At 41.4% G+C, this 25,379-nt stretch overlaps 1 protein-coding gene and 1 long non-coding RNA gene across 2 annotated transcripts; both read right to left on the bottom strand.

Moving 5' to 3' along the window:
* Positions 1-13,794: 13,794 nt before the first annotated feature.
* On the bottom strand, positions 13,795-15,886 carry LOC116696661 (uncharacterized). Its single transcript, XR_004333799.1, has 2 exons — positions 15,208-15,886; positions 13,795-15,089 (listed from the first exon to the last, which is right to left on the bottom strand). It is a non-coding gene; the product is annotated as an uncharacterized LOC116696661 (long non-coding RNA).
* Positions 15,887-15,941: 55 nt separating this feature from the next.
* Positions 15,942-19,046, bottom strand: LOC116696641 (D(1) dopamine receptor). Its single transcript, XM_032527746.1, has 2 exons — positions 18,521-19,046; positions 15,942-18,210 (listed from the first exon to the last, which is right to left on the bottom strand). Exon 2 carries the CDS (start codon positions 17,840-17,842, stop codon positions 16,724-16,726), a length of 1,119 nt encoding a protein of 372 aa, XP_032383637.1. The 5' UTR covers positions 17,843-18,210; positions 18,521-19,046; the 3' UTR covers positions 15,942-16,723.
* Positions 19,047-25,379: the final 6,333 nt, after the last annotated feature.

Here is a 25,379-nt window from a genome sequence, read left to right as displayed (position 1 = left end):
CAACTACTGTACTCCCAGCGTCAACCGTCATTTCAAATCTTCCGATTTTTTTATTTTTTTTACAGCAGACATTTTTACTTAAGCACAGGTGTTACTAAAAACAATAACTCTGACACAGTCAAGTATCCCAGGAAGCCATGACAACGTGACATTCATTAAATTATTTACACGTTTTCTTCTTCTTTTGAGACATGACAAAAGGTATTCTGTAAAAGAAGATCAATACAGCCCACTTGATTTTTAACTCATGATCATAAAAGGTTTTGTTCCACCCTGGACAAAAGCAACGGCTCAGATCATTGCTGTGTGCAGATTGGTGTTGTCATCTGCCTCTCCTACTCTTTTTAGCCTAGAAATCCAGACCCAAATCTGAAAAATTAAGGATCTGGCATTGAGTAATAAAAGTCGGCCATCTCGAGGGGCGGCACCAAGCATGCATTTGAAAATCTCACTGCATGCAATGGGATAACACTACGACCGATCACAACAATACAGGGTGATGTATCCAGAGCCCCATACGCTTAGCTACCAGCGGAGCTAACCGGTAGATTAGACTGGTGTCAAATGTTCAGCTTGCCTCTGGCCCCGCCTATATCAGATGCACCGATGTGATTGGTGCAGCTCGACTACAGGGGTATAGTTAATGAGCAGCATTACTCGATGCCAAAGTAACTCGCTGAGCAAATTCAAATTGTGCTCTCATGAGAACTCTGGATTTCCAGGGTAACTTTTTTGAGTTTAGAGCCTCTAAACTAAAAAATGGTCGTACAAAAAAAAGAAAAGAATAAAAAAAGAGATTGTTTTTTGCATTATGTAAACTGATATGTTTTTCATACTATAACAGTACATTATTTGGGCCTAATAATGGTGTATCAGTCTCAAACACTTAACACTCTGACTCACTTTGAACAAAAAAATGTAGCCAGACCTTTGTCTTACCTAAACTTACCTAAAATACCTAATTACCTAAACTTTGCAGCCTACACAAAGTTTCATTCGGATGTGGAGGTCAAAGTGCGCTGGGATCCTGTATATACAATACTGTATGGTCTGTCACATGTATGAATATGTTAGTGTCCTCTGTATGTATTGTGTGGGTGGATGTTCAACTGGGTGGCCCACGTTTTCATGTGAAATTATGTCTGCAAAAATGCATGAATCTCACATCGTCTTGATTGCAAACGTGTGTTTTCACGTTGCTCTTGAACATCGCAGAGGTTGAGATGTATTCCTTTGATGTGAGCTGTATTTTTGAACTGTATACTTTAAATGAACTCAATTTTTCTCTGTGAACGTTGTTGCACATTATACCAGGCTGTCCCTCTGCAGTCTGCGGTTAAATTGCCCTTGTCCCTGAATTCTGACTCCAAAGCTCAGTAAAATTAGAAGTGTAGACTCAGTGATAACAGCAAAATGCATGGTTCGACTGCTTACTCTCTCTCTCTCTCTCTCTCTCTCTCTCTCTCTCTCTCTCTCTCTCTCTCTCTCTCTCTCTCTCTCTCTCTCTCAACTTGTGGAAAGTTTGTTACCATTAGCACATATTTCACAGTCCATTTGCTCCCCTCCATTTTGAAATTAAACCTGGCATTAAGCTGATAGGGAGGTCTTAATGGCTTTGATTGCCCAATAACCCCGGTCTCCAGTGTTAGATGTTTACAATGTGAAACCTTAGTGGAAGAAATGATCACAGCCACTAAAGAAAAGTGATGAAGATAAAGAAAGTGAGGTTGGGTTTTATAATGAGTAACAATATTTAAAAAAAAAAAAATCTGACAAATGGTATTAGTTTTTTGAAAATATGCTTTGAGAAGTTATTAAGTATACTTACTGAGCTAACCCTCTGGAGCTACAGTATATAGGATTTAAGGATAGGTTCAAATTGTTTAAGTCTATCTTAACACAATACGTACATGCCTATATGTAAAAACCTTTTTGTTGGTCACTGTCTTCATTTCTCCTCTCCCTTCCTAACTTGATTCCCTTGTTAGAGATGGGGAACCGCAGTCCTCGGTCTGTGCAAAAATGCATTCTAACATTCAGCTGATGATGTTATGAGGCATTCAATTAGACAAATCAAGTGCGTGTGTATTCTCCCAAATGTACAGTCATTTTACTACAGAATTCTCTCTTTGTTTGCCTGGACAGTGTTTTCTTGCTCCTTTAACTTAAAGAAGAGATTGTGTACTAAAATGACCTTGGAATACTTAGGAGGAGGACTGTGTTTTTTCCCTTCCATTTCTTACATTGTAACCAAGCGATCTCAGCAGACAGACTTTTTGAATTCATAGCTTACAGAGATATTTTAAAGAGATATAATAAGTCATACGCCTTGTTTCTAACCTAAGGTTCTTGCAGTTCTGTCCTAAATCCACTAGGTGTAGCAGCTTCCCATCTGTTGCCTCTCACTGTTTTCAACATTTAAGGCCATTCAGTCCTGGCCACCACGTATTAAAAGACTTATTCTCTGCATTTAGAAGATATTTACAAACACTTAAGTTAACAACATATCATCTTAGATAGAGATTGACATGTTACAGGCTCTAAGATAATGGGAATACAAGATGGAACTCATATGCGTTGTTCCATTGTGCCGGCGGTAAATGGCACGAGGACGGGGATTACGGTTTCAGTGTTGAGGGGACAGAAGCATTTGGGTGCTTATATATGCATCATTGCAAAGCAGTGCTGCATCAGTTCTGCTCAGATTGAGAATAAGTGCAGTGAAATATTGTGTACGCCTCTTTGTTCTCTCTTTATTGTGATAAATGCAGATGTTCACAATAATATGCAGCCTTCTAATCACACTGGCATCTGATTAAACATGACCACACACAATTTATGAATCCGTTTAGGGCAAAAAGAAAGCAGTCAGAGCCGTTGTGTTATAAGAAGGGGAAGAGCCAGTTTGGGGTTTTTTTGCTGCCCCTTTCCTCCCCTGTCCCAGCCTGTTAGACAAAACTGAGATTTGGAGGAACATTTCACCATCTACCCGCACGCAGGAACAACACTGAGATAGAGGACGCGCTTCATCGCACAGCAGAAAAACACACCCATTTGAGGATCCCTTTGCACAAGGGAGGCAATAATGTGAGACATGACAAATAAAAAATAAATAAAGCGGTAGCGGGCACACCTCATAGGCCAGAGGAGTGAAGCATTGACACTGGTGTTGTTCAAAGTGCTGGAATTAGAGGACATGCTTTAATCTCGTCTTCAAAGCTGTGGTGCAGGTGTTTCCCCCCAACAACCCCTGCTCTATTCTCCACCTTTGCTATGGATTTTCAGGCTGTGCATTTCTGAACACATTTCTCAATTTCATTTTGACTCCTTATATTTCATGTTGCATATCAGGTAGACTATTAACATAGATAGATAGATAGATAGATAGATAGATAGATAGATAGATAGATAGATAGAGAGCCTTTATTGTCATTGTACAAAGCATACAATACAATTTGGAGAGCTCTTCTTTTCAGTATATAGTTAGGCACCAGTCAAGCTTTATTACTTTGCTGGGAACCATGTGGAGACAAACCTACATACGGTAAAAAGTTGACAGATTACAGGAAGAACTTTACACACACACACACACACACACACACACACACACACACACACATAGAGGCAGATCGTTCTCAGAGTAATCCCACCTCAAGCAGTTTCTGTCTTGTTTAGTTCTTTCAACTGGTCTTCAAGAAATGTTTCCCTCAGCCGGGTCGGCCAAACAACATGACCTATTTAAACATAAAGGCACACCTAAAAAGCTACAGCTTTGAGGTTATGAGACAGAAAGATTTCTCTGGGGTTATGGCTGATTGTTTTTTAAAGATCTGAAGCACCCATGGCAGCAAGGGGTAGAAGTCATCACAGAAATGAGAACAACACACTCCAGAATGGTATTCTTCATTTTTTTTTTGTATTAGTTCTAATGTTTAAGGCTTGAAGTACTTCCCCCTCTCTTACCCCTTTTCTGTCTTTTTCTCTAACTCAATCCTTGTGGATTTCTTTTAAATCCCAGTTATTGTAGGAAAACTATTCTCACCCCTTACAAAGCAGCAGCCTGGTAGTGTGTGTGCTGACTTGATTGTATGTCTGCTTCTGTGGAGCCCTGAAGGCCTGAGATGAACACTTCTGGACTCAACGTTGCTGTTGACCTCTGCGGCTAAAGAACAGCACAAAGTAATTGTTTATAGTCCTGTACTATCATCTCCAGATTTGGTTAGCATATGCATAAGATTAGACATTTTTTGAACGTTCTAAAGGTGACTCTTCCACAGAGGACATCATTAGCATCCTGCAGTGAGATCCATACGTCGCCCCCTGGGAGGTTTATACCCCCTGTCATCCTACAGTGAGATCCATATATTGCCCCATGGGAGGTTTATATCCCTTGTTCGAGCCTTTTCAGAGTGCTGCCATCTGTTGCCTTCACCATTGTCCGTGTATCTTTACAGATCTGTGCGTCCGCTCTGTCTCCTGAGATCCTACGGTATGAGTCATCAATCTCCTCAGTGGCCTCTATTGTACTGAAGGAGATCTAGCCCTCCAGCACTTTCTGGTAACTTCATAACACACTCGTCAACATGAGATATTCACTCAGATACACCCAAAGACTCGCATGGATGCATGCAGTGGGGATTACATTCCACAGATGTTCTAAACACTGAAAGTCTGAGTTATGGTAAATATGGTAAAGAGCGACTGTGTTGTCACTCTCTGCCAAGGATCCGTTTAGCAGTCCGCATGTTCCCATTTTTGTTTGAGAAAATGGAGGAAAATGTTTTGTCTCTCTGAAATTTGAAGTTGTATACTTCACCGTGTTTTATGTGTTGGATATAAGACGTAAAGATCAGCCTGCTGGCTTTAATTATTTATTTATTTAAGTTAACTGATTTTACTTTGGCAAAACATCATGATAGGACTGAGACAGATTTGTGCTCATAATCTCCATTTTCCATTCACATGTACACATTTACAGTATGTAATATGTGCAGATATGCCTTTTATATAGCTGGTCTTGTGAAGCATGTTATTCAGCAAAGCAGGCTTGACCCCCTTGTCTGGTCACATATTGAATTATTGATAAACAGAAGGTGGTCTATGCAGGGGAGCAGAATTCCAGATGGGACAATTAAAGAAGATTAACATATTCCCTTCAGAAAAAAACAGCCATCTCCACTTCCTGTCCAGCACTCTTGTCTCCCCAGTGTTGACGTAAACCCTATAGTTGAACACGTATTCCTTATACACCCCCGACTTGTTGTCGATAAGTCTAAGGACCATGAGGGTATTTGTTTATAAAATCACAGATAATCCAATCAGTTCATATTTGTAATGTGCTGCCACAGTATGAGGTTTAAATACAAGCAAAAGAACCCGAGGTGAAGCTCGTAAGGACCTTCTTCTTTTTTTTCTCAACAACATAAAATATCTTTATAAACATTAAAATATCAGATAAATAAGAACATACATACGTCTCAGCACAATCTACCATTATTATTGTAAAAGATTCCAATAAGAAATTCCAATGTTTAGACTTAGACTTAGACTTAGACTTCTCTTTATTGATCCTTTGGGATGACTCCCGCAGGAAATTGAAAGTTCCAGCAGCAGTTTTTAGTTAATAGTTTAAAAAGGAATATGAAGAAGTTAAAAATAATAATCACAGGGTGAATTGCGTTATCCTGCAAGACAGCGATGAGTAGGACAGCTATAGATCTGTCCACTGATAAGATAACTCTGCTGCTGAATAAACTTTCCTAGAAAGTTCTTCCAGCCATGTACTGGAGCTGTCACACAGAGTAATATGGCGTGAGGGTGGTGTAATGAGCACAGTGAACTGGATTCAAGCCCCCCAAGCATCCACCTCGCTGTGGTGTCCTTGACACACACACACACACACATACATTGAATCCCGGCCAGCCGCAAGGAGGCTGTTCTGTAACTGAACCTGACCTTTGGCCTCAGTGTGGAGGAGCAGCAGGGAGAAGATGTTTCCTATGGGAGTCATATTACATGTACAGCTAGCCCTAACGTGGCTTACAGCAGGTTATACGGGTTACAGCAGCATTTGGTCAGCTGTGGAACTGTGAGGACAGATGGTTGTTCTCTTCTGGTTGTTAATAACTCCGTTTTTAATTCAAATCAAATGAAGTAGCACTCAGTCAGGTGGAGGCCGCATAGAAGTTGTCCTCTCCTGTTCAGTCAAGTTGTCTCTTGAAGTTATCACTGAAGGTGAGAGGAAAGGCCTGATTTTTTTTTTTTAATCTCCCTAATGGTTGGAGTGTGACACGCAATTAATCCGTTATGTGGCAGAAGCAGAGGTGGTAAAATGTTGGGTGTTTTTTTTTGTTCTCTGGCTACAGCCAAATAAAGGATCCAGAATGCTTGTTCCCACAGTCTCCCAGCTGTGTCTCTGGTGTGTTTGTGTGTGTATGTGCCTGTGAGCACGTCTGCGTCTGCTCGCGCTTGTGCGGTCCCATCTGAACCTTCCAGAGGGTAAAAGAGGCTCCTGCTGCGCTGCCGCTCGACAAGTCCATTCCTAAAATAGACCAGGTTGTGTCTGCTGATTGCTTCCCTCATATGGAATTGAATAAACAGGGCAAATTTACAGCCACAGCACCACCCTGCTGCTGCAATAATGAATGTTTGAGGTGTTTCTATTCCTGGATCATCTGAGTGAAGCTGTGTTGTCCCGACTCTCCTCTTTGGCCATGTCTGTTCTTTGTTCACTCTTTTATTACTGGGGTAATGATTCATTCAGTGCACCACACGTCAATTCTGCCCGCATCAAGACTAATACAAAGAGTCACTTTGGCTTCAGCAACAGTCTGTTTGAAAAGGCTTTAAAATATTAAAGCACCTCACACTGATGTACATATTTCTTTGTGTAATCTGGCTCTGTACTCACATCATCTTCAAGCACTTTGAGTTTGTTCTTCAATAAGGCCCTCTTGGTCAGCACACTGAGAAGGACAAATGGTGCATTTTAAAATGTCCCGCATTGCAGACAAGGAAAGCAATCTGGACATATGATGTTTGCTAATGCTTTGGGCGGCTGTGGGTCAGTGGTACAGCGGTCGCCTGCCAATCAGAAGGTTGGTGGTTTGATTCCTGGCCCTGCAGTCCCATGTCAAAGTGTCCTTGGGCAAGACACTGAACCACAAGTTGCTCCAGATGCTGTGCATCAGAGTGTAAATGTATGTGAGTGTTTATTTGATGAGCAGGTCTCGGCCACAGTGTGTGAATGGTTCCTGTACTACGTAACAGCGCTTTGAGTAGTTGAGACTAGAAAAGCACTATAGAAGAACAGTGCATTTACTATAAAGTCCAAACTATGGCAGCATTTTGGCTTCTAAGACACAGTCAAACTGTGTTTAGAGTTTTTTTTTTTTTAAACTGCCAAAAGGTACTGTGTCACGCTATTCAATGAGGTGTTTTTGGCAGCACGATCTATGGTCACCTTTTAAAAGAATGAACATTGCATTTATGTATCAATATGACTGATGTGTATTGTTTCCAAAAGAAAATGAATCTATTTGGATTATATAAATTCCAGCCAAATGGTAAAAATTACTCTGCAATCAAATTAGACTGAGACATGAAGCCATATATTCACAGCCCTAATAATAGTTATTTAAATTCAAATTTTGAAATGATCTCTCCCCTCTATCTATCTCTCATACTTCTCTCATAAGGACACCGTGTTAGAAAAGATCATGAGCAATATAGCGGGGTTGTAGCCTCTGAACACCTTTTCATGGTGCAAACGAGGAGAGAGTGGACTGTATCTGCTTTGAAGCGGTTTTCTTATCGTGCCTCTCTCACAGTCTGCGCCCAGTTTCTTCCTAAACTCTCAAGCCGTTTTTCTTTCCCTCCCTGGTTACATTACATCCCCTCCCTCTCCTCCTTCCTGCTCTTTCTGTCTCTCTGTTGGGGATGTTTGTGCAGCTTGTCACCATATCATCACTCGAGTGGGATCATGTCTGTCCCTGAGTGGTCTTCTGTACTACCCTCCCGCTCGGTTAATCCCCTTTTCAGATGAAAAATATGCCTGGCTTTCTTATTTTCTCCCAGGCTGTAACTCCAGATGTTTACACCAGCCTGCCCTCACTTTTAATCTGTGATTAACTGTATCATTACATCTTTTATTTTGTTACCACCTGTCTAGGCCCACAACTAACGATTATTTTCATTATGTATTAATCTGCCAATTCTTGTCTTGATTAGTCCTCGTAAAATGCCTGAAAATAAAATGTCAGAAGATAGTAAAAATGTCCATCCCAGTTTCTTAAAGTCCGAGGTGATGTCATGTCTGGTTTTGTCGTATCCAAAACCAAAGGTATTCAGATTAATATGATTTAAAAACAGAGAAAAGAGGGACATCTCCATAGTTGTGAGGCCTTTTTCTGCATGAAATTTTTGCATGAAACATTGATTGAACAATCAGCCCATTAACAAAATAGTTGCCAATTATTTATTTCCGTAGATTGATAAATCGATCATTAGACGACTAATCGTTGCAATCTTTAAAAAAAATAGCCTAGTTTTTGTATACATTTAATGAAAGCTGAGAAAGGCCAATTCCCTTTGTGCAATGCATTGTGGGAGTGTAGTGTCTACCAGCAGCAGACTTAAAAAACATGCATATTTAGTATGCATATTGACATCTTTGAATTTACATCATTTTGTTACTTTTCCAGTGTGAACACACAACATTGTCTAAATAAATATGTAGTTTAGAATCAAGCCACAACTCTCTGGAGAAATGTACACGTTTGTTTCAAAGAGGCAGGGACACAGTTGGCTGTCATCATAACTTCAAACTAATAAAACATCTCAAGGGAGATCCTGTCAGTCCCTAAACAGAAAGCTAATCAAGAGTTGGTTAACCAGATTTGTTTCAAACACTGTCAGAGATGACAGTGTGGACCACATGAAATTGTATGAATCACCACCTCATGTGGGTGTTCCACTGAAAACTGAAACCATGCAAAGAAGCACCATGTGTCGAATGCTTTGTTTTTTCATTCAGTAATGTGTTTTTGTTGTTGTTTTTTTTAAGTTGTTGTAAACACAGCCATAGATAGAACCATATCATAGAACAATCCTCTCATGGTCAGCTCTGTTAACCAACACACATGGGCCAGACACTCAGCAGCCATCGCCTATCTTAAGCCCGGGTGGAAGGGACAACTATCTCAGTTTCCCTGCACAGTTGTCAGTGATCACTCTGTTCCGTCTCTGTCAGTTCCTGCTGCTGGAATTGTGCTCTTAAAGAGATAAGACACATCTGCCCCCCTCCCTCCCAGGCTAACTGATTAGCATTAGCATCGTCACAATTCACCCGAAGGACATCCTACCAGCGTGTGCATTAACATTGGCATCATTAAATAGCATGATCTCCGCTCAGAGCCGTCTCCGCCAGACAGCACCTCTCTCCAGCTAAGCTGAGGAGTTCGGCTGGAGTGGACATCGCCCATGTTGAAAATCCCATTCATCCGCCAGCCTCATTTGCACCAGGCTTATTATTTATTGTAAATTTAGAACCTGCTTTCACTGACTTGATTTAGTACTTATTTAACACGCTTCAGTTATGCTTTCTACTCTGCCACACTGACAATCTGGGATAGGCCAGAGATGAGTGTAATATGAGCAATTATGTGGCCAACACATCATATCTGTCTCTATTTCTCTGGAGGATTTGATCAGGCCAAATGTAGCAAAGACCCAGGCCAACTCATCTCCATTTTCGGCCCATGTCCAATAAAGGTCACTCCATGACACAGTATGGAAAATTTATGAGGGATTATATTCTCTAATATTGAGTTCAAATGATTTAAGCATCAACATTGATACTCTGAGTTTTATGAGGGGAACAAAAAAATAAACTATATATATATATATATATATATACACACTACCGTTCAAAAGTTTGGGGTCACCCAAACAATTTTGTGTTTTCCTGAAAAGTCACACTTATTCACCACCATACGTTGTGAAATGAATAGAAAATAGAGTCAAGACATTGACAAGGTTAGAAATAATGATTTGTATTTGAAATAAGATTTTTTTTACATTAAACTTTGCTTTCGTCAAAGAATCCTCCATTTGCAGCAATTACAGCATTGCAGACCTTTGGCATTCTAGCTGTTAATTTGTTGAGGTAACCTGGAGAAATTGCACCCCACACTTCCAGAAGCAGCTCCCACAAGTTGGATTGGTTGGATGGGCTCTTCTTGCGTTCCATACGGTCAAGCTGCTCACACAACAGCTCAATGGGGTTCAGATCTGGTGACTGCGCTGGCCACTCCATTACCGATAGAATACCAGCTGCCTGCTTCTGCTCTAAATAGTTCTTGCACAATTTGGAGGTGTGTTTAGGGTCATTGTCCTGTTGTAGGATGAAATTGGCTCCAATCAAGCGCTGTCCACTGGGTATGGCATGGCGTTGCAAAATGGAGTGATAGCCTTCCTTATTCAGAATCCCTTTTACCCTGTACAAATCTCCCACCTTACCAGCACCAAAGCAACCCCAGACCATCATATTACCTCCACCATGCTTAACAGATGGCGTCAGACATTCTTCCAGCATCTTTTCATTTGTTCTGCGTCTTCACAAACGACAAGAATAGACTGTCGAGTTTCAGATGAAAGTTCTCTTTTTCTGGCCATTTTGAGCGTTTAATTGACCCCACAAATGTGATGCTCCAGAAACTCAATCTGCTCAAAGGAAGGTCAGTTTTGTAGCTTCTGTAACGACCTAAACTGTTTTCAGATGTGTGAACGTGATTGCACAAGGGTTTTCTAATCATCAATTAGCCTTCTGAGCCATTGAGCAAACACATTGTACCATTAGAACACTGGAGTGATTAGTTGCTGGAAATGGGCCTCTATACACCTATGGAGATATTGCACCAAAAACCAGACATTTGCAGCTAGAATAGTCATTTACCACATTAGCAATGTATAGAGTGTATTTCTTCAAAGTTAAGACTAGTTTAAAGTTATCTTCATTGAAAAGTACAGTGCTTTTCCTTCAAAAATAAGGACATTTCAATGTGACCCCAAACTTTTGAACGGTAGTATATATACCACCGGTCAAAGGTTTGGGGTCACTTTTTTCCATACCACTCCATTATAGACAGAATAGTTGTTAGTTCCTATGTTCGTCTCATAAGGAAGCTTGTTGCTTCTCCTCTTATCTCTGTGTGCAACAGCATCGTTTCTAGCTCTCAACGACTCACTTCCTTCCACTTACCGATGGGTGACAAATTAAAGGAAATGCCTGATTAATTAGAAGAAGCCACATAATGGTTGCAGATGCATCTTACAGAATACTCAATGAGGATGATGAAAATGAAGCGAATCATAGGATCCAATCGCAGTCACTAGAACATGGGTTAACCCCTATTGGAACTTTTTGGAGTGACATGTGAGACAGTGCTCCATCCACCACAGTCGCGAAAACACCAATTATAATTTTGGATAGTGATAGTAGCTTTTAATCTGCCATGAATCTGTGGATTGAAAACATTCACTTGTGGAAAAAGTGCTGAAAGTCAGGGAGTCCCCGTCTGTTGTGCCCTCCTTCTCTGTCCTCTGTAATAATTATTTTTCCCTACGCTGTCTGAAGAGGCTTATATCTTTCCCTTCGTTGCCTTGCTCCTTTCCCAATGGTAGGGTCAAAGGGCCTGTCCTCTCCACTGGAGCCAGTTGGAGTGACGAATGGCAACACGGCACTGCCAGCGGCCTGGAGCACAAGCAGTAAACAGAGCGAGGGTGGAGGGAGAGAGCGGAAGGGTGTGATAAGAAAGAGAAATGAAGAGCGGGAGTAAACTGGGAAGAGGAATTGCCGCAAAGGACAAACACTAAAGGTCAAAAGATGTGCAGGGCGAACTTGTGTCTATTTTGGAAGCGCTGGATGAAATGTGTTTACAAAGTGCATTCAGCGCTTTACAAAGATGAACAGTTTCCCCAGAAACGACGAGGGAGTGTGTGTTGCAGTAGTGGCCGGATGTGTGCTGGTTGATCTCTCCCTTCTCTATCAGTTCAAAATGAATGTAGAGCATCTGTCTACCTCGAGGAGAGCAGACACGGACCAACAGAGCAACAGCATGTTTTATCATGCAAAGTGCATTCGTTTCTGGTGTCGTGCGAGGTATTAAAAATGCATAAGGATCTTGCGCAATGATAACACACATTTAATGGGGAGATATATATATTATTATTATTATATAACCGTTTAATTGCCTTTGAATTCCCCAAGAGCTCGACTGAAGATGGAGGGTGACAGAGAAATCATTAACTACATTAAGAAGCCAGGTGTGCCCCTAAGCGATCTGCATGCGAGCGCAGAGGAAACGTCATCATGGATGTGACAGCAGTCTGACTTTGGTGCTACTTGTGGGTTATGTGGTATTTACAGAGCATCCTTTGAGTCTCCTTTCAAAGTAGCCATTGCTTGCTACTTACATAAGACTCTGTCTCTCTCCTTGCCCCTTTCTTTCTCTCTCCTCCCTGGCTCAGTAAATCATTTCCCCAGGGCCAGTCATTAGCGTCATTTGAAGTTGCCACGTCTAGCATCGCTTCACCGACGTGCCAATGTAGAAAGACAGTATCGCTTTGAGAATCTGACGCGCTCTACTGTAACAAAAAGATAGATAAAGCAAACAAATTCTCGGTGTTTGCGGCTGTCATTGCAGGGTCTCTGGATAACCCACTGGAGCAGGTGATACACACATGAACACATCACACACACATCCACACACACACACACACACACACACACACACCCTGTCTTGTCGCCACCTCAGCCATCACTCTGAATGATGTCAGTCAAATTAATTGCTGTTCCCATCCTGTGGCACGCTTGAGGAGGTTTCACAGAGGCAAGGACAGTCCGGGGCCCAGAGAAAGTGGGCTTTAAAGGACAACTTTGTGTTTGTGCAAGACAGAGAGCGTTATCAAAGTAGTTATACTTTTTCAGATTTCCGATGAGCGTGACTTTAATTAGATTCAGATCATCTGTTCAATAAAAGTGGTGCATGAAATGTAATCACTTTAAAAGGTAACAAATTCATCTCTGATTATTGAAGACAGGGCACAGCAGCTTTGGTAGCAAAAAATAAAACGAAAGCTTACTTTCGAATCAACATATATTTTGATTTATTTTATCATTTAAGAATCAGGTGGCAGGTGGCAGAGGGAATGTGTGAACTGAACTGAGTCTCACAAAATAAAATCCATTGCACGTCCTTGTCGCTTCTCTGCTCTCCCTCTCACTCACCATTCAAGCATCTGAATAAATTAGGGTGTGTAAGTTTACAAGTGCCCCCTTGATGTACAAAATTACTAAACCCTGACATTTACAGTCACCTTTTCCTCATTCAAGCTGTGACTAAAATGTATTTCTAGTTGTTAGGTATTGTTCCAAGAGTTCAGTCTATCACTAGAAGTTGAAAAACAGCTTAAGTGCAATGAATGAATGAAGCAACGCCAAACGTTAGGATAATAGGTGGCAAAAAATGGTTGCTCTGCTATATTATTCCAGGCTATTCATGACTTCAGATTCCTTTCACTTTGCTATTGATGGCAAAACATCACCAGACCGAACAGACACATGAACACCACAGTTGTGCAAGAGTGCAATTTTGGATGTGAGACACAGCTGGTCCCGCTAAGTTTTACCCTTCAGACTCTGGTGTGAAATGTGCTTCAGGATGTTTGATTTGTGGAGGTCAAAGTTGTACAGCCAGGCACACAAACACACACACACCACACAGTGGACCTCACGGAAATGGACACATACACTTTTATTAAGCTGTGCATTGAGATATTTCCAAATGGCTAAAGCAGACACTTATACTAGTATGAATGTAACATAACAACAAGTATTCATTCATCAGACTTCTATAGCTACTGCAGAAAAAGATTGTTTTTAGCCAAGTACAAACACCTACAGCTTTTGTTTGTGTCATGAATGCTCACTGTAGCTAATGACTATAAGAGTTAGCACATAACAAAATACAGTTCACCAGATTAGAGGTAATGCGTCCTGTTCTTCATAGTCCACCAATGCTTCACTTTGTAGGACAATTCTTGTGTATTCTTCATTGGTAAAAAAAATAAATAAATAAACCAGCATCTCTAAAGATCACTAATTTACTCGTTATATGTTAGTTGGTTGAACAAGCTGTGGTCTTTGTCACTTTGTCACTTTCGGGATCGCTCCGTTGCCACCGGACATTCCGGCGGGTTTCACTCATTTAGGCCGGATATTCATTGCCTTGCGCTTCCTTTGTGTTGCCATTTGAAACTCCGGTTGATTTTTTTCCTCAGATTTCTGCAGGGTAAACCCAGACAGCTAGCTAGACTATCTGTCCAATCTGAGTTTTCTGTTGCGCGACTAAAACATGTTCCAGCTATAGAACAAGGTTCCACCAAAGCAAGTTCCTTCCTGAGGCGTGCCCATGACGATTGTAATTGGTTTAAAAAAAATGCTAATAGCACGCTTTCCTTTCATCCCGGAATGGTGTGTGGACTCGCCACACCCTCCTCTGCAGCGCCGTGGAGGAAGGTCTGGCAAAGCGACACAATATACTTAGGGTTACGTGTGGGACTAGTTCTTGACCGGGCGCAGTGACTTCCTGGAGTCTGGTTGTCATGGTGAGCTTGTCAGACATGCAAGGAAGTCAGGCAAAACAGATAATTTTTGTCTCTATTTCTTTCTTTCTTACCAATTGTACGAAATCCTGAAGGCAACGAAAGCCCTAAAAATAATCTTTAAAAGATGTAAGATAAGAAATATAGTCAGATAATCAGACCACAGGTTTCACACAAACCTTCAGCTCTCACTTTACAGACTGACTTTCCCATTCAGCTTTGACGTGCTCCACTTACTAGAAGTTGTGTGGACCAAGGCTGTCACTTTGTATTTCAAATTCGAACTACCATCCAAAAATGGGAAGTTAGAAAACATTTAATCTTTAATTATGTGTTTGAAATCCAAATTTGCAGTGTATAAGTGCAACAGGCAGTGTTGTATTTTCTTCAAATGGTCGTCCAATCCATCGCCTGTCCTCTTGCCCCTGGTAAACTCTAACGCAAAAAGGTAGCAAACAAGCAAACTGGAATGTGAGAAAGCATTTTGGATTTGAAAAATCATGGAAATGGGTCAGGCTGTTTCCTGATTCTGTGAAATGCAACTGAATCACAGTAACCTTAGCTTGTTGCTCAAGTGAGGCAGCAGAGGCATCGAATGAACGGAACGTGTATTCTACAACATGGTTTAGGATTAGATTGCGTTTCCGCATAAATTAAAACAAATTATGTGTTAGTTCTAATTGGTTCTAACTTGGGATTTCTGAAAGAGTGACAGCCCTAGTGCACAACACACAGTTTGCGTGTGCTATCAACAATATTAGTGAGATTTTACGTGTGCTCACTTTTGATTTTGTCTTTAAATATAGTGGCTTCAATAATCTGGCTATACTGTGGGCTGGTTTTCAATTGGTCGGATCGTCTGGCTGTTCCATGATGATATCAGTGTTCCCTGATGTCAGCATCATTATCATTACTGATGGGAAAACCTAGAATTATTTATAAATTATCCTTTAATAATTCACTTCAACAAACTAAATAAACCTAATTTATCCAAACATAATTCAGTCAATTGCAATTCTTTATTAGCTTCTACATAAGCACAATAATCAAATCATTTGTTAATGTCTCGCCTTCTCCCTAAATAAGGTCATCAGCTGTTGTTTAAGAGAAAACCAGGACACAAAGTAACATTAGACACTCATCCATAAAACACATTTTAAGCTATGAAGCAAATAATTTACGAGGTGTCTGTTGAGTAAATTTGGTTTCAAGTTATAATGAGGATTTGGATGAACCAGTATCAACAATGAGATTTAACCTGCGGCTTGACAAGTCTGTGCACCTTCACTTCCAAAAGAAATTCAGATGCCATTTTCACAAGAGTCCACTTCTCTGAACTTCCCTTTTAAATCCCAACATTCATGGATTAAGCCGGATGTAAAATCAAATCTGCTTTCATTCTTGCTTTGATATTAAGTCACATGTGGATGTACTTTACCTACGTGCTCATCTATGCAGAAACGTGATTTGGTTTGACGCTGTAATGCTGGACTCCTTGCAGAGCACAGGATGTGAACGTAATGAGTTTGATAATGATTTCCATGTGCTGTCATGTAATTTGTCATAGAGTGCATGCTGGGTGCTGCATTTACACTGAATTTGGAGGAGCATGTTTTGACAGTGTTTGTGTTTGTGTGTGTGTGTGTGTGTGTGTGATGGTATTGAAGAGAGCAGTGTCTGACAGCATTAGAGTGTGTGCTGCCCAGTCATGGGATTATCTATCCCAGGGGCGTGTCGGCACCGCTGCACTCCCAGCTCCCCGGCACAACAGCGGAGAGTCTTTATCTCAATCCCCGAGTCCCCTCTCTTCTTTCAGAAGCGTCTTCCGCTTGAAGACAGCGCAGCGACCACGATGAGCACGGCAAGCTCCTTCTGACAGTCTGCACACGGACGGGCTGCTCGCCTAACGCAAACACGGGTACATGTGGGGTCACCGTATCCTTCAGTCACACTAAGAGTCAGCACAGAGAGCAGTGTCCTCGTCGATCAGACCGGCCTCTACAGGAACGCTAGGACTCTTAGCATTAAGGATGAGTCAGTGCTATGAGAGAGTCATGAGTCATTTCTTGTTTAGACTGACTTCCTCTATGTTGTGGCCTCCTGGATACAGTCTGTGGCAGCCCAGCAGGATGGAGAAGGCCTTGCGGAAATCTGCATTGAAGGCATAGATGATGGGGTTGAGGGAGGAATTAGCCCAGCCGAACCACATAAACACGTCAAACGTGGTGGGGCTGATGCAGGTGAAATCCTCCCCTCCGCTCGACTGCTCACAGAAGGGCACCATGCAGTTGAGGATGAAGAATGGGAGCCAGCAGCACACAAACACCCCCATGATGACCGACAGCGTCTTCAGAACCTTGGTCTCCCTGTTGAACGTCATTTTGAAAGAGCTCTCGGACTCTGCGATGCTGGAGCCTCCGCAAATGCTGTCGTGTCTGTTCTGGGCACTTTCGGCCGCTCGCTCCAATGCAGAGATCCTCCTGATTTGTCTGTGGGCAATGCGGTATATCTGGGTGTAGGTGGCCACCATAATGGCCACAGGGATGTAAAAGCTTATGAGAGAGGTGGAGATGGCGTAGGTCCGGTTCAGGCTTGAGTCACAATTCTCTGGGGTGCTGTAAGATGTGGCATTGAAACCTGAAGAGCCAGAGGACCCAGGGAGAGGGGTGTGAGATTTACTTTGGGCCTTGTGCCAGTTGAGCTGCACCGGGATAAAGGAAATTAGCACAGACAGCGTCCAGGCCACACTGATCATCACATAGGCCACTCGGGGTGTCATCTTCCTCTCATAGCGAAAAGGGCTGGAGATAGCCCAGTAGCGGTCTAGGCTTATCACACAAAGGTTCAAAATAGACGCGGTGGAGCACATAATGTCAAAAGCCACCCAGGTGTCACAGAAAGAGCCGAACGGCCAGAACCCGGCGATCTCTGTCACCGCCTTCCACGGCATCACCAAGATGGCAACCAAGAGGTCTGACACGGCCAGCGAGATCACAAAAAAGTTGGTCACTTTGCAGCGCAGATGGCGAAACTTGGTGACGGCAGCACAAACAAGCGTGTTTCCCAGCAAGGTGCTGAGGATGAGCAGCGAAAGGAAACAGCCAGTTAGGACGCGGCCCGACGGAGCCTCGTCCAAAAACCCATTGTCGATTACAGTTGTGAGGTTCATGAGAGCCATCCCTGAACACGTGAGGGTTGGGGGGAGTTCATTTAGGTCATGCTGAAGAGTCTTGCTTCAGTACATCCACAGAATTTGACTCTAGGAGGCTCCTGTGCTTCAGCCTCGCAAACAATCGGCATCGTTGTATCTTCTGATAAATGACAAGGGATGAGATGTTTGAAGGGAACCCTCTCTGGGCGGAACATTTGCTCCCTGTAAATTAGATCTGACATAATTTGAGCTGAGCAGCTGAAAAGGTAGCGCTAACTTAATTCCTCAGTGTATTGACTGGCATGAGCTCTTCTGTCTGCCCAGTTTGTAGGTCCCAAACTGCTGTAATGTTAGGAATCCTCTCCTCTGCCTGCTTACTTCAGTCATCAGCATCCCTGTGGATTAAAAAAAAAAAAGAATAATACAACATTGGATATGGCGGTATTTATGTAATAGATAAAAATGCAACATTGGTTAAAGTAATTTAATTTAATTCCTTGTTTATGTAAGTTCTGGTTATACGAATCCTACATGTGTATGCCATAGCCAAATATATTGTCTATTGCCATGTTAATGATCGGCTTTCAAACGGAATAAATAGGGATTTCCCCATGCGCGCATTGTCATTATTAAGGCATGACCAATCAAGAGTCAAACGTCCCTACGTGCATACCCAAAAATATCTATCTTAATCATCATGCTCACCTCTTACTCACGGAGACGCGGTCAGCTGTAGCTTGATTTTTAATATTTCAAAATAAACGTCCCATCGCTTCAATGGCAACTTCTCAGCGTAAAGTCAATCCAAAAGGGCACCCAGTCTCCATGTCCGACAAAAACAAACCAGGGCACAGTTCCATTATTTCCTCGATGGGCTCCACATCGCTGACTGCTGATAAATAAACAGCACACAGACACACAGTACTCAAATGTCACTGAGCCATCACGGCTCTGGCTGCGTCCTCCCGCAGCTTCTTCTCGCGTCTGCGGCCAAATCCGCAAAAAAAACCGGTGCGCTCCTGCAGCTCCAGCCTCACACCGGCGCTCTGACGTTGCCCCATTCAAGAGAAAGTGAAATACGTAGGAATGAGACGTTACCGCGACCAATCCCGCTATACTGACAATAATGCACAGCACGAGACAGCAGGCAACACCTGGCGTGTCATGAGTCGCCTCTTGTGCATAGTTTGGAGGTTTTAAACTCACACGTTATCAACAGTGCTTTCTTTTAATTTGACCCAGTTACATCTGCACTGGGGTGTAGTTTAACTCATTCCAGACGCAGCTGTTAAAAGTGAATCAGGACAAGGGCCAAAGCATGCATGGCCAGTGGTTCGCTGAGGCCACCTGATGGAGAAAGAGAACAATTGCGTCATGGAGGGAAATCACGCTGCAAGGACAGTACCCCCCCAACCCCCCACCCCCGCCCCCGTGAAGGATTTTACTTCTATGCAGGATTATAATGAGATTTTATCAAAAAAAGATTTATGCCCAGACTGAAGATTAGATTGAAAAACATTGACCCATGGCAGTATTCATGTGCAGACCAATGTCACCTTCAGCCACAGTCCCCATGTCTGTCTGCTCTGACCGATAAATCGTGCACTGCTTGAAAAGAAAAAAAAAAAACCTTGGCAATGTCTGTCAACATGCCCATAGTAGTTGTAGTCAGTTCAAGCTGGTCTATTGCATGCAGAGCATCATGGGATGCAGGAACAATCGTGACATGCCAGCTGTCACCTTACAGTGATGTAAGTAGTGGTGACAGGAGGGAAAAAGAAACAGCTTTTACCCTTTTCCTTCGCAAGCAGCCACGGTATAAGACGTTTCATAGATGGATTCAAGCCACGGGACTCAAGGAGTGATCATGAAATTAGAAAGAACATACTGTATGTTACCCAAAATTCATTTTCCTTTTTCCATTTCTCTCCATTTCATACCTCACTCCATTCTGTATTCCTTAATCCAAATGATACAATAATAAACAAGTCTGACAGTAAACACCACATTTGTAATATGAACATAGGACAATTAATTAAATTATGACAAAGACGTAACATGTTTTGATCCCAAAGAAATAGAGGACACAATTTGTCGTTTAATAAGGGATTTTCAAGCAAAAAGGCACATGTTGTGCATTCAGCAGTTATGTCTTTGTCATTTATATATTGTATTATATATTTATGTATAATCTTCTGTCGTTGTCACCATGTTTTCTTTTTTACTGTACTTTTTTTATTATCTGACCATTTATAGTCAAAACAATGAATAGATATAGAGTCAATAACAATACAATTTCAGTTTTTTTTTCTTGTAAAGTGTTGTAAAGAAAAGCCGAGCAGTAAACCCGACCGCTCCAACGTTAACAGAAGATTTGGACAGATCGGGAATCTGAGAGAGCAACCAGAGAGGTCAGTGAGTACACACACAACCTTAGAAATAACTCCACATTTTTGAAAATACATTTTCTTCAGATGAGCAAATCAATACCACTTTTCATATTTGTCCATTCAATAAGGCGACAGCCAGTTAGCTAAGCTAAGCTTAAAGGCTGGAACCATGGGAACACGGCTAGCCTGTTAATATTCAATTGTTATATCATATTTGTTCAATAAGTCAGTTAACCAATTAGTGTAAGAACAATCATTTTAATTTTTTAGAGTGTCAGTGTATCACCACTTCTTGGCCATGAGCAGAGATGGCAAAAGTACTCACATCCAGTACTCAAGTATTGGTACAGATACTTGTGTTAAAATACGCTGGTAAAAGTAGAAGTACTGATTTAACTTATTTACTCAATAAAAGTAACAAAGTACAGGCTTGGAAATGTACTTAAAGTATAAAAGTAAAAGACACCGTGCAAATGACACAAGATGTTGCTCGAGTGCTGCTGAGAATCTTCAGTGTTCATGGAAAAAAGGCTCTTCAAATGCCGTTGGCTACATTGTAAATGGATGACTGCCAACAGGCCTAAAACATCACATACATGATTACTGAGACAGAGACTGGGACTCCACGTTAATAAGATATGAATTCAAGTCACAGATCCAGTTTCTCTTTTTTAATCTTCCCCTTAACATTTAAAGGAATCTACATGTATGTGTGTGTGCTCAAATATGGCTCCTGGGAAGAAAATACAGGATAAAATATGAATTACTAAACTGACATTAATGAAGAAGTTCCCCATACTTTTAGAGTTACAACGAACAATCACTAGACGGCAAGATTTTTGAAAAATAAACTATTCATTTTTGTGAGTTTTGGGCAAAGAAATGGAGAAATTGCGTCTAACGTGATATGTGTAAACTGCAAGGTTAAGAGCCTATGCTTATGCATGTAGTATCAACAGAGGGCATATAGCATGTACATTACTCTTAATCAGTCATCACTTGATTACACATTGTATTACCTTGTTATGATGTAAGAAGTGACCCATACAATGTGCCAAACATAATGAGCCACATGTGGAGACAGTGCAGCATATGACTGTAGCAACAGTTGAGTTTTGGGTCTGTGGGGACCAGGTCCCCCTCACTCAAACTTCCTTCTGCCATTCTCTCTCTTTACTACTATAACTACTACTACAACACACACACACACACACACACACTAACACAAAAAAATCTTGGAGTGTCTTTTGCCATATCTCGCAGCCTTTCGCAATGTGTATATGTTGCCAGTTGTTATAAAAAAAAACACTATATTGTGCAGCCCTAATTTGAACCCAAACCGTGATCTTTTCCTAAGTAATTATTTATTTATTTTTTAATTCACAACGGGACTCCAAGAGCGTTTTAAGTGACACCATGGGGACCTACAGCGACCGTTACCGTGTGAACAGATGATAACAGTCTTATGAACCTACTGTGAAGCGGGCCCCTTCTAACCCATATGTAGGAGTCTGATAATCACTGATAATGCCCATTTAGTGCAGCGATAAAATTCCCAATGGTGCAGCTGCTGCTCTTCTAACTCGTAACAGATGCTGTGTATACTATAAAGATTATTACTATGATTAGGATTTCTCAAACATGCCGATTGTCAGTTCCTCTGGATTATTTCTTTTCAAACAATGTAATGTAGTAACACGCTGTCTTTAGATGAAAAGATACAATAACAGATAGAGCAAACCTCAACTGCAGACGCTTTTCAGGTCTGTCAATCACGACGTGCTCACATGGAGACTTCTGCCGACACAGCTTTAAAATCTCCCACGCAGCCGGTCATGTCATGACAAACCCCCTTAGTGTTTTTTTGTCTGATGTGGAATGACAGGTAACCAGCCACCCACAAGACACACACGAGCTAAGAGGAAGACAGCTGAGAGCAAAACGGGCTGTTTTTGGAATCAAAATGTTAGAAAACCTCTGCCCTCTCTTTGCTGCTGCTGAGTGCATATTTGAGCACCCAGCCCTGCACATTTATCAGTCATGGATATCTCTACCGGTTCAACGGAGTCCATGTGTGTTTTGTTTGTGTGGCTGGCATGTAAACACGTCCTGTCATACTGCATTCCAGATGGGTAGAAAAGAGACAGTGATTCACATTAGTTCTTTCAATGCAAAAAGCGTAACATTGGTTCTTTAAACGTAGCAGTGAAGGAATTACTCAGCGAGAGCAAATTATGAAAGAAGTTGATTTATTTGAGGACAGCAGCACATCTCTGGACAGAAACAAGGTTTTTCACATTGTGAAGATTACTTTTGTGCCATCCATTTGGCTGAATACATTGTCAGAAATGTCTGAGGAAATCCACATTTGTGTATAAATAAATAAATAAATAAATAAATAAGCATAAATAATACTGATAAATACATAAATGCCATTTTTTTTTGGTCTGAATTGGAAACTGCTTACAAACTATCTATCAAATACATTAAATTAAAATGACTCTAATCAGTAACAATTGTAGCAGCTCTGCATGAAACAGTTAGCCGTAGTCTTCATATTTTCTTTGAGTAGTTCAGTTGCCGGAAGAAATTAATGTATGGTTGAAAAGGCTTTTTGCCGGCTTTCTGCACAGGTGCCATTTGGCATTTGGGGTTATTCTGGAAGAAAAACGGAGAGAGGGTTCGGGATTATATCTCATCTAGAGACCACTACAGATGCAGGGGTCACACAGTAGACAGTAAGAACTCAGGATCATACTTTAAATCCCACATTGTTTGCTAACCTGTAGATGTCGGTCCAGATACCGCAGGTTTCCCTCAAGGTTTTCGAGAACAGTTTTATTCTCTTTGAGTATCGTCACATTGTGAAGAAGGTGCTTCAGTTCTGCGGCAAAGGCACTGACACAGAAAGACTAAAATGGAAAAATGACAGGGCCCACAAAAGCCATGTATCATTGTGAAATAAGATCTATGTAAAAAGAAGAGCAACCAAGCTTGGTCTAGAACATTAAGATTGCGGTCTTGAAGGGTTCCAATACTTACCGGATGTGTGCTCGTCACCATCTTTGGCCCATGCACCACTGGCTACAAGGACAGAAAATGAATTTATTAATTTATTAAGCAATGGATAAGTGTCAGATTGTGACATTAGCGGTCATTGAAACACATGACATGGAAGTAATGGTAAGCAGCCAGGGTAATAATATTAAAGCATCATACTTACTGGTGTGATATTGACTTTTTTGTCTGTGTAGAGTTTGTTGAGAGCCTCCAGTCCTCTTATAATCTCCCCATTCAATGATGGGTTTACATTGTAAGTAGAGCAGCAATGCAACAGGACAAGAAGGGAAAACACAGACTTCATCATACTTCAGCGTTGTCTTTTTCTGTTCCTTAACAGCTTCTCTTCGTTGTGTTGTGAGTGTGAGAACTGATCGGTATCTGCGAGCGCTTTTTATGCACAGAGGCCAGAGAGGAAGTAACTTATGTCACGGTATACTCCTACCTGGAAATGCCATTGTTCTTTACGTAATGTAATGCGCAAGATGCATTTTAAAAGTTAGCGCAAATTAAGCCAATTTTTTTTATTGAAAAGAAACTTCTAAACTTATGGCAAAAGATTAGGAAACCTAGCTAGTATCCATGACTAGCTTCCATTGCAAGAAAAATCCTTTCACCTCTGTTATGAATGTGTGGCAGCAATCTTGTTCACTGGCTTTCTGTAAGAAGACGATCCTGATCAGGGCTCTAGATCAGTGGCGATTTCTTTAAGACTGCAAGGGAAGCTCATCTTCCCCTAGAATGTCAAAAAATCAATGGTCAAATATGTACTATTGTGTCAACATTTTATTGACAAAAAAATGTGTTAGAACACATTCATCTTGAAGATAAGTTTGTTCAGAATTAGCGGACTCGATTTCCTTCTCATACATTTATAGCTTCACAGTGCATTTCCCAGTTGAAGCCTAGCGTCCATGGACTTCAGTGGGGCTGCTTTGAACAGTTTTTTAAGTGCTTTGAAACTAGACGGTCATTGGATAAATGCTGCGATGATGTCTCAGGGGGTCACTGGAGTAGTGGGCTGGCCTGGACGCTGGGCTTCTGCGTGATGATTGGAGGGTCTGTCGAAAGGCTGCATCTCCTTTTGATTGACAGCGATGTTGTACTGTAAAAAGTCGCAGAAGCTACAAGCTCAGTTCCATTGCGGATGTGTTGTTGAAAGACGAACTGCTGTACCTATTTTCTTGGCAAAATTGCTAGCCACTTTTCATCATACATTTCATACAATTACACACCATATTCCCTGTTTCAATTGAACCTAATTCCCACATTTCCTCCTTCGAGTTTAATATTGTTTTCTTAGATTGTTTATTCACTCATACAGTAGGCTAGGTTAGTGTTGTAGGGGTCAACTAGCCAGCTAGCAAACTGCATACGATGGCAGGCAATGCTAATATTGTCGAGCGGTCTTTGGCAAAGCCATTTGAAAGTCTTCATTATGAGGAGAAACTTAAAATAAAACAGCAGGGCATAGCAACACCTACGATCTTTGAAAGACTGGCAGCTGCCATTGCGCTAGATAGAAGAACTTTGTTACCTTTCAAGTCCTCAGGTCCTTGCTGGTCTAGACATAAAGAAATAAAAAAGATGAGGGCCTTCAATATTCTTTAATGGGATATTAGCCACAGATGGTGCCCTTTTGAAGCTTAACATGTTTAATTGTGAGGTTATGTTTAGCAATATCCTACTGTGTTCATTTGTATGTTACAGGGAATTTCCTGTGGATATATTAAACACATAAAAAGACAGTTTCCGTTGTTGTATTACAGTATATTATAAGACATTTCTGTCATTTTGATGAGGACAGGTCAATATCCAACTTCTCAGACTAAATAATTGAACATCATCATCTTCACAGAACCTCTTGAAGTTTATTGCACGTACTCCGGAAGTGATGCATGCAGTGTATCTATAAATATTCAGTGATACTGTAGGTTGCACTCATTATTTGTCAACTGGATTCTCCCGTAAAGAAAGTTCACAGATTGATCAGTTTACTGTAATTTTTGTGTGGTAAGAGAGTGGGCGCTCTCTCTGCTGAAATAGTCAGTGATCTCATTAGTGACCATGTGAATTGTTCAAGAGGCTACTACTGAATATTCTGTCCTATCCAA

This window comes from Etheostoma spectabile, chromosome 10 (assembly GCF_008692095.1).
Source record: "Etheostoma spectabile isolate EspeVRDwgs_2016 chromosome 10, UIUC_Espe_1.0, whole genome shotgun sequence".
In the NCBI taxonomy this organism is placed as follows: Eukaryota; Metazoa; Chordata; class Actinopteri; order Perciformes; family Percidae; genus Etheostoma; species Etheostoma spectabile.
The sequence above is the reverse complement of the archived record's forward strand: the minus strand, read 5'-3'. Positions and strand labels throughout refer to the sequence as shown.